The following is a 10297-nucleotide window of genomic DNA, read 5'->3' on the forward strand; positions in this document are numbered from 1 at the left end:
CAGATCATTAGGTATCAAGACCTATAACTTCTAAAGATGTGTTTTATGTTTTGTATTGAAAGAACCTTTGACTCTGAAAGAACATAAAATCAAATCTGGGATTTTTTAATGAAGAATATCAAAGTACAGTTAAAAGATAGAAGGTATTAGTATTATTGCAAACCATCACTAGATGCCTTGGAAGAAATATATTCATAAAGAACTGTGGAATATCTTCCACTTGCATTGGTACACCTCCATGAAAGATGGATGGAACTAGTGAACAAAGAAAGCAAATTAAGTTAAAAATAACCAATTCGTGAGGAAAACACAAAGCATTAAGCACATAAAAGAGCACATCTGAACCCAAACGCTGCCAAACAAGAAGTGATAGTTTGGAAGAGGAATGTAAGTACTGTATTGGAAAGGCATTTTTTACACATAAGCTACATTTTGACATAAGCTCATTAAATCTAGGTGAGTAGTCAATTAACTGCATAAAACTTAAGTGTGAACAAAGCTTATACAAATGATCATTTACTTTTAAAGAAAGGTCTATATATGTATTGAACAATACCAGAAGGAAAAAAATTATTTTACTAATCAAAGTTTTAGATACAATTATAATTTGAAACAGTGGTGTAGGAAGGGGTTGCAAAGTGGGGGTGCTTGCCTAGATATGCAAATTTTACAATGAGAGATTGAAAGTCTAAGGAGCTGCTAAAAGCAGCTCAATCTATGAGGGGGGCATGCCCTCTAGAAAATTAACTTCTGAATATAATTTGCAGTTTCTATACAAGTTAAATATGTAAAAGTGGGGGTCTGATGCCCTTGATTTGAAAGAACTACTGATAAATGCATATAAACACACACAAACAATAAAAAAAAAGACTTTTACCGAGCAGACTTCACCCAATTACAATGCTGTACTAATGAAAATAAAAACTTCTGTCGATGAGTTGCCCAAACCTGAAGGAGAAAAGTGCAATATTAACTTGCATATTCTTCAATAATTCTGCCAACTGACACAATGATTTAAGTTTAACAATGAAAATTACTTAGTTTAGAAACTTAATATGAATATAAAAAATAAAGACAATTACTGACTTGCATGTAGTGTTTCATCATTGGAATTTAAAATATCAGTTGATGATAACATATTACATTTCATTAAACTATAGTGTTAAACTAATGATCAGAGTATAAATTTTATATATTTTACCACATAATAACATTTGTGAGCATGTACCTTCACAGACTTGTCATCTGATGCTGTTACCAAAAACTGACCATCATTAGAGAAATCCACACTTCTTACAGTTGCTGTATGAGCTCTAAATGTAGTTGATTCACTTTTCCTACAGAAAATAGTTTTATTTTTTGACTGAATAAAATGATGTAGATATGTTTTATTCATTTAATGTACAGTTCATGTATTTTTTTGTACAAGAAACTATAAAACTTTACAGTTTTGACATCTGCACATCAGCTTTAAATGAAATCTAACAATTTAATTTCCTTTAACCCTAAAAAGCAACTAAAAACTATATTCATGAAACATAACATTTATGCTCTTGTATTCCTAACCAAGAAAACAACTTTTACTTTGTATCTTGTCTTCATGTGAGAAGTTTGGGAGTCATTTAGAATAAATATCATAATTATTGATATGCCACACAAATTAGATGGAATTCCATATAAAGCTTCAATACAAAAACAATAATGTCATATTTCTGTCAGACTACAGGGGATACTTTTGTCATGGGTTTCTCTAAGTGCAAGTATTTTGGGACATTTCTAAGCTTTAACACAAAGATGTTACTAGAGAACTAATGATATATCTCCACCAAAACTGTCTTTGAGAAAAGTCTAAAAATACCTAAGTAGGTCACTTGCTTTGACCATGTGTAACTAGTATATGGAATATGGTTAGTACTGCATGAGGTGTATTTCCTATATATGGAAGTCCACATCCTCTCTAAAAGCATTTATATCTTGGAAATTTTGGGTAAACTACATAATTTGCCTTCCAAATCTTAAAGAGAAGGGAAAATTCTGGGACTCCACCTACGTACACAAAAAATTTTATACCCGTTTGGTTGACAGTGGGCACCATGACATAAAAGTGTTTTTATTTTATGCTAGAATTATAAAAACAACTCTTTGCATTTGTGGCACAATATCTAATGTCACACATTCTCAATGTAGAGAATCTCCATTCTCTTCAAAATCTCTGCAGAGGATCTCTAAAGGGACACTTATCTATTTTTATCTACATTGTTGTGGTAAATACAGATTGATTTTACTATGTTCAGTTTCTGTTCTACAACACAGTCAAGTTTACAGCTTTTATTCTGAAAGTGTTTTCTCATTTGAACCTCTAGTTATTTGTGGTGCTACTCTTACCTGTATGTAATCAGTGAATCTAATACCATAAATTAAGCAAACTCAGAGATGCAATACTTTCATATTATGCTGTAAGTAATAAAAATGTGACAGAACTCAATCAAATAATCCAACAAAAACTTTTATATGTGATACACTGAAAACTTCGTAATCTTTGTAAGAAGTACAAGGAGTACCTCCTCATCAGATCTAAGAAGGCTTCAATTAACAGGGTTACAACTTTAAATGATGAATTTATGTATAAGTATATATGAACATTTTAATACCTTTTACTTTATTCTTCTTGTAATAATGAATACATGTGGTTTTAACTACATTTACTCTTTACATGTATACATTTATTGGGCTTAAATATTCATATGAGTCATCTTTTCTTTTCAGTTTGAAATGAATATTTACTTCACAATGATTATATTTTTGTAATACATTTATTACTGTTACCTTTTCATTGTTGAATACATGGTTATTTTAAATTACATCAACTATTTTCTTCTGTTAAAACTAGGTATATTTTTGTAGAATGTCTACCTCTTGATAAAGCCGTAAGGTGAAATGTTGAGGAATTAAATAATTTTAACTGGGTATTGGCTGTTTCTCTTCATAAAACATGTTTACACTCCAGTGTGCACTATGCTACATAAAATCTTTTAGATTATTCCTTATTCATTTCAATGCATCTTTTTAGCCTATTTTTAATTATACTTAAAACTGTACAAAGCCAAAATGTTATGATAAATGCTTAGTATTACTACTAAGATAGATATTTTTTCAAACGACATAACCTAAAACTGTAACAAGTCCTGCTGAACCCAATGATTAGATCACTGACTAACTTATTAGACTCACATATTTGGGATCCAAAGTCGTACAGTTCTGTCTCTAGATGCAGAGGCCACAATGTGCCCAGATGGAGAAAAGTTGACAGAAGTGACTATATCCTATCCATAGAATAAAAAATCATAGAATTAAAATATTTCTCACCCAACAGATTAAAGAAAAAAAAAGAATTTCTCTCCTATAATTAGAGTCCTTTTTGTGTTGATATGACACTATTAAGCTACAGAGATTTTATAAGTAATTTCTCTTTGGACATAAAGTAGTTAGAAAAAATCTTCTATAAAATGATGCAAGAAAAATAAATTTAGTTCCAAAACATTGAAACGTATTTTTATAACTTTCATAAACAAATGGTTGAAATATTTGCAAACATGATACAAGTTGCTGATCACACTATACAGATCTCAATCAATTTAATCTATGTCAGTGATACAAGGAGAGAAAATACGTTCATTATCAAAATTCTACAATCAGGTATCCAAGATATCATAAGCTAAACAACATGAAGTTTTATATTTAAATACAACTAGCAAAGTTGCTAATAACTGTTACAATGAAATTTCAATATATATTAAAGAGGGAAACTACATTGGTATATCATTTTATTACTTTTTAAATAAATATATTTAAAAGAGGTTTAACTGAAAATGTAAAAACTACTAAATATGTACTGTATGCTTAAAAATTATTTTTGGAAATAGCTTATAAAATATTAAAAACTTTCAATAAGTGTTGCCACAAATAAAGAAAACATCTACAGTTGGTCTAGAAATACAGATCGGAAATTGTTTAAATTTCAATGCACAAAACAATGTATTTATGCAGGTTTTAAAAATGAGCTGTAAGTTAAACTCTCTAACCATTTACTTAACTTCTGTAAAACTAAGTAAACAAATGTAGTTTTTTTATTCTGACAGAATATTGAGTCATTTGGTCAAATATTATATAAAATATTCTAAAAATTCTTGGCTGTACCTTTAACTCTGGGTAATGCTGAGTAGAAGGAATATAATGACAATTTTACAGTACAAGAGCCATAAGTATTTGTCAAACATCACTTTTATTATAAATATATATCAATAAAACATTTTAGAACTGAAAAATGTAATTAATGTAGCTAAAATTGTACTACATTGCTGTCATTTTATACATTTGTACCTCTTCATCTGTGCAAAGGGTATATTTGATGTAATTTCCCTACAACAGATTAAAAGTGAAAGCATCAACTTTCCAGCTGTTATTCAAAGAGCTTTTATCATTGCCTAAAACAAAACAAGGTAAGATACATGTATCTACATATCCTTAATTTATGTACATACAGTCTTACCTATAGTCTCAGAATGTGTTGATTATATTCTACATTTAAATATTAATTGGGAGTCACTATAATTGCTATGGAAAACATATGCACCTTGTGACCAATGAATCTGTAAGCTCTCATTTGCTGTTTGAAGTGCCATATCATCACACAACTGTCAGCTCCTCCTGATGCTAAAAGGAGAAAACAAATATATACATCTATGTTTGTGTATCAAAAATCAAATAAGTCACCACCAATTCTACTAAAAAATCAATTACCATCATAACAGTTCTATCTTTGATTATTTGAGAGCAAACTTTATAACCTTAAGTGTGGTATTAAGTAATTGATTAAGGAACGTTAAAAATTGTTGTCATTGAGTGAAAGAGGATCAGGTTTAGTAACCTGACTTCTTTGGTTGTCAGAATGTGGAAATTCAGATTAAATGCTCATTTACTAAAATACCTTAAAAACTGGAATCTTGTCAACAACAATCAATTTGAGTTTAGTATGATTTTTTTTGCCCATTAGTTAGGTTTTGTACAGGGTTTTTGCTTTATTCAGTATTACATTAAGTTTCAAAGGGCATTACAATTTCCTTACTTTATGCCCATTCAGGAATTCTCTAGCTGAGAAATCTTAAATAAGAAATTTACTTGAGAATGGCCATTCCAGAAATTAACTGGTGACCTTGGTGGGCCACAATAGTTATTTTATAATAATTTCAAGCTTTATAATACAAAAAAAAAAAAATTACCCACAAAAGTATAAGGATTGAAAAATTGGTTGCATAAAGTTAGCAACAGCTACTTCTCATAATGCAAAAGCATCAACTGTTTAAACATGAACACCTTAAACTTTGAAGATGTGTGAATTTGGCAAAATATAAAGCTAGAATAATGTGCTGAAGTACCTTCTGTATAACTTGGAAAATTTTTTGTTTTCTTATATACTAAAATATTTAACAAGTTATAACACAGAATTAATAATTACAAATTTTATTTTTGTTTGCTTAAGTGCAAAGTTATTCAAACAGCTTTGTCCACTATGGTAATCTAACCCTGAGTACTTATCACGAAGTCACTGAGGACTACAGATCTCTCTCTCTCTAGAAAAAAAAAAATGTATTAGCATTCTTACCATCTTTTGTGTATGTGAGAAATCCTGCAAAACTGATTTTGCAAAGGTTCATAATTAAGAGTTAAAGCCTACTTTTATAAAATCATTAGTGTTCTGCTTCTAAACCACTAAGAAAGAAAAAAATAGTGTACAGTCTCTACTATTGACCAGAATGGAGAAAAATCAAATTATCAATAGCACTAAGCTACTAATATAATAAACTTAGGTAAAGTTTTATCTGAAAAATGTTTTTTCTAAGGTCTAAGTTAAAATTATTATGTTAAGGCCTCAAGGCTCACCATGGGCATGCACTCATAAAATCATTCTAATTTTAAAAAATCTTTGCACATTTTATGCATTTACTATTACACATAATAAAAATTATTACTATACAGTATACAGCAAGAAAGTCACTGGTAGCATCAGTCTCCTGTTTATGTAATCCCTGGGATTGTTACCTAGTGCTTAACTATTAGATATGTGAATTATTTTTATAAACGTAGAAAAAAAAACTCCAAAAATTACTGTAATTGTTTGAGATAGAAAAGTTTAAGTCATAATTGATAAATCCCCAAAAGAAACATTAGCACGAAGACAAAATATAGCATTTAATTTAGCATGGTAACACTGCAATAATCATTTAAAATATATCGGTTAGAGACTTTCCAAATTAGTATTTAACATTCCAATGGGGTGATAAATAGGACAATTGTTAAATGATTGTTGACAGTGTCGAATATTAAAAATTGACTGAATATCAGTTTTGCAGTTGTGGTGAAAACTTTAATATATTCCTTTTTATTCTTTCTTGTATTAAGTTGTAAAACATTTAATGAGTTTATTACCAGCTGTTATTTCAAAAATGTCAAGGTTTTAAAGTTTTACCCAAGATTTTAAACAATTTTGTTTTATTTGTGCAAATATTTTGTACTTGATGAATCTTTTTGTGAATAAAAATAACAACATCTATATCTTACTATAATGGAGCTTGTGATGTCTACATCCAAAACTCGGATCTTGGAAACTACTGCACTGATCATCACCAATCATAACTGGGTAATATTTTTATAACTAGGCAGTATTTTTTTAGTTGAGCAATAAATAAAACCACTGAAATTTCCACAAAAATGATATGTTTAAGATTTAAGTTTAACCAATAAAAATTGCAAAAAAAGAGTAAGTTTCAAATATAAAACAATCAAAAACAAACTTTAAAAAAATTATGAACTTACCAAGTTGTTTCAAGTTGGGGTTAAAGTCTACACTTAAAACTGTATCTTTATGGCCCTTGAAATGCCTTTCTAATGTTGGATCTTCCTAAAATAGTAAAAAATGACATAGTTTTATAAAAATATTAATTCAGATAAAGCACAAAATTTAACTGTTTTTATATAACCCCAGGATTACCGATGGGACCACACTGGTTTTTTAAACAGTTTTCTAAAATATTTAAATACCAAGTTGTTTGCAAGTCCATGACTGTTGGTTACAGAGCCAGTAATAACATACAAATCGGAATAGGAGGGGGGGGGGCAAAATTATCAATATTGCAATACTTATAGGAATTTTGAATTTAACCACTAAAAGGTAATTATTGAGGTCACATTTTAAATGCTGTTTATAGTTTTTGTTCTCTTTTTACAGAATATCAGTAAGCTAGAAAAAGTGCAGAAATGAGCTACTAGAATTATACCTTAAATGAGAAGCTTGGAGTTTTGAACTTGTTCTTTCAGAAATACAGAAAAATTTGGGGGGTATTTAATTCAGGTGTTCACAGTTGTTTAGGGTTTAAATAATCATCCTATGAATTGTCTGTTTTTGAGTGATGGAAAGAAAATGATACAAGTACTAACTGAGTATTAGAGGGTAAGATATATAAATTTCAAGTATAAATGCAGACTTTCTCATGGATAAAGTTTTTGGTTAGTTATAAACTTAGGAAATGATTTGCCCGATGAAATGGTTTGTGCTGTTAGTTTGAATTTTTAAAAATAGGAATGTTAATGGCTATATTTAAGGTGAATTAATTTTAAAAATAGCAGACTTTTTTTATTATCTTTTTAACAATAAGTGACTTCAATGGGCTAAAGACCTTCTACCCCAATATCTTTTGTTGTTTTATCTGAAAATACTATAAACTTGGAAATTAATTACATTTATCATAAGGTTTTGTAAAATTCAACATATGAAATTTCATTGTAATCTAAAAAATGCAAGTTGAAAAGAAACACGAATCCTATATCTAAATAAAACTTTACAAAGACTTAAATTCTTTTCAATTATGTAAATGAACAAACACACATGTATATAACTCTATGATCTTGAGTACTATATATTTGTTTGTTTTGAATTTTGTGCAAAGCTACATAAGTGCTATATGTGATAGCCATTCCTAATTTAGCAGCGAAAGACTAGAGGAAAGGCAACTAGTCATCATCACCCACTGCCAACTCTTGGGCTACTATTTTACTAATGAACAGTGGGATTGACCATCACATTATAATGCCCCAAGGCTGAAAGGGCAAACATGTTTGATGGGACATGGATTTGTACCTGTGACCCTCAGACAGTGAGTCGAGCACCCTAACCACCTGGCCATACCAGATGTCTTTGACCTAAGTGTTCTTATGATTCAATCGGGAATTTGCAGTTTGTATCAGCAAAATAATAATAAACTATCATTTAAGAGCTAACATAATAATTAGATTTTCATTAGTTTGCAAAAAATTGTCAAATATGATCTACCTAGCAAAAAGTTGAATTTATAAATATGTATTGATAGGATATCAAAAGGATGTTAATGAACCTAGACAGCTATCCTAAAACCACCACTTTTTACATTACCTGGAAGAACTAAGGATTGAAAATAATAGCAAAAACTGACTATCCAGGCTTTAGCTTTAAGTGTAGGGTGTGTAACATTGAAATATGATTCCACAAGACTTTAGAGAACATTAAACAACAATAAGGTACAAATAATTTGAATTACAGATATGTATTGAGATAACCTACAATATTCACTTACTTCTAATTGAGCCATGTTCATCTCCAGTCTGCTATAATTGGTGTATTATATTTTTTCATACAGCTTTATCAATTTGTTTTTGCCTTTGTAGTAAATATTTCGATTCATGTATTATTTTTATCTTTGATGCATACTAATTTTAATATGTAGCATTGCTAGCTAAAAATTAAATATCTGGATCTGATTTTAATAATTTCATTTATTTGGACCAGAGTTAGGCCTTAATTATTTAATAATAATAATACAAGTTACAACATTGCAATAATTCACTTTATAATATTACTAATATTATTTGTACTAGCCAAAGTTCAATGGTTCAGCCTACTACTAGGGTCACTTGTTAACTTAAGTTATTTAAACCTAAATAAAGTTAAAAGTTAAATACAAACTGTATGAAACAATTCGAAATACACAATTTGAAAATCACGGTAACAGTAACAAAACTGTAAAATGTAAGCTAGCCTAACTTTCAAAGTAACGAACTATATAAATATTTTATTTGTATTGGTACCACTAATATTACTATTTATAATTAAAGTATTAGTATTAGTACTTGACATTGTTTCGACCGAGGACAAGGGTAACGATAAAACCTGTTTGAAAAGCAAGTGTGTAAAGTTGAATAATCAATAATGTGTTAATCTATTGAAACTTACAGAAACTGTTTCCATATTTGACTGTTAACTTTTACAAATAAACCAAAGAACTTCATATAATAACAATCCCCTGCTAAAAACTTTGAATTTGGAGGGGTAAATCTATTTGACCAGTAGAAATTTCTGTATGTCTTTAGCGACCCCTACGGTAAAATAAAATCTAGTATTATTATTCCACACCGTGTAGGCGACTTGTACTTATTTTGAGCTTAAAGACCATTGTTTCTTATTGTAACGTTCCGTAAAGTTACATCACATTTTAATGAATTGAAAACTTAAATTTCTTGATATTGTTTGTTTAATGTTAAGCACAAAGCTACACAATGGACTATCTTTGCTTTGCCAATCGCGGGTATCGAAACTCGATTTCTTAGCGTTTTAAGCCCCCAGACTTATCCCTGAGCCACCGGAAGGCTTCTAGTTATTAACACGACAGTGCGATCACCTTAGATATTCTTATAACTATTAATCACTTCAGTCATTTTTAAGTATCTAGAAAGTAATTACTGACGAACGTTAAATATATATCTATATAAGTATAATAGTACTGTCTGTTATATGTCCACGTAATTACTTCGCAGGGTGTTGATGGATCTTCACCAAAATTGATATAGAGGTTCATTAGGTCCATACGGGGTACATAAAAACTTTCAGTTTTACATTTTGCGTTTTTTACCACTACTTCGCCTTCTGTAAACGGATCTTCACCGAATTTGGTATGGAGGTTCATTGCGTCCATGGGAAGATACATACAAATTCTCAGTTTTGCATTTGACCCCCAGTGGCACAGCGGTATGTCCACGGACTTACAACGCTATAAATCGGGTTTCGATACCCGTGGTGGGCAGAGCACAGTTAGCCCTTTGTGTAGCTTTGTGATTAACTTCAAACAATTAGCATTTTGCGTTTTTTACCGTTACTTCGTCATCTATAGATGGATCTTCACCAAATTTGGTATGAAGGTTCATTGAGTCC

General features: G+C 30.0%; 1 protein-coding gene across 2 annotated transcripts in view; it reads right to left on the reverse strand.

Moving 5' to 3' along the window:
* Nucleotides 1-9420, reverse strand: part of LOC106461294 (POC1 centriolar protein homolog A-like) — a 28609-nt gene extending 19189 nt beyond the window's left edge. Inside the window, exons 1-7 of one of the 2 annotated variants that reach the window (XM_013921113.2) lie at nucleotides 9323-9342; nucleotides 8667-8749; nucleotides 6874-6958; nucleotides 4634-4713; nucleotides 3232-3323; nucleotides 1229-1337; nucleotides 878-948 (exon numbers count right to left, since the gene is read on the reverse strand). In XM_013921113.2, the coding sequence (XP_013776567.1) occupies nucleotides 878-948; nucleotides 1229-1337; nucleotides 3232-3323; nucleotides 4634-4713; nucleotides 6874-6958; nucleotides 8667-8687 (458 nt within the window). In that variant the 5' untranslated portion in view covers nucleotides 8688-8749; nucleotides 9323-9342. Of the gene's footprint in view, nucleotides 1-877; nucleotides 949-1228; nucleotides 1338-3231; nucleotides 3324-4633; nucleotides 4714-6873; nucleotides 6959-8666; nucleotides 8750-9322 lie in introns of both variants that reach the window. The other variant, XM_022388537.1, reaches the window with a different exon arrangement.
* Between the last annotated feature and the right edge of the window lie 877 nt (nucleotides 9421-10297).

Source organism: Limulus polyphemus, unplaced genomic scaffold, assembly GCF_000517525.1.
Source record: "Limulus polyphemus unplaced genomic scaffold, Limulus_polyphemus-2.1.2 Scaffold38, whole genome shotgun sequence".
In the NCBI taxonomy this organism is placed as follows: Eukaryota; Metazoa; Arthropoda; class Merostomata; order Xiphosura; family Limulidae; genus Limulus; species Limulus polyphemus.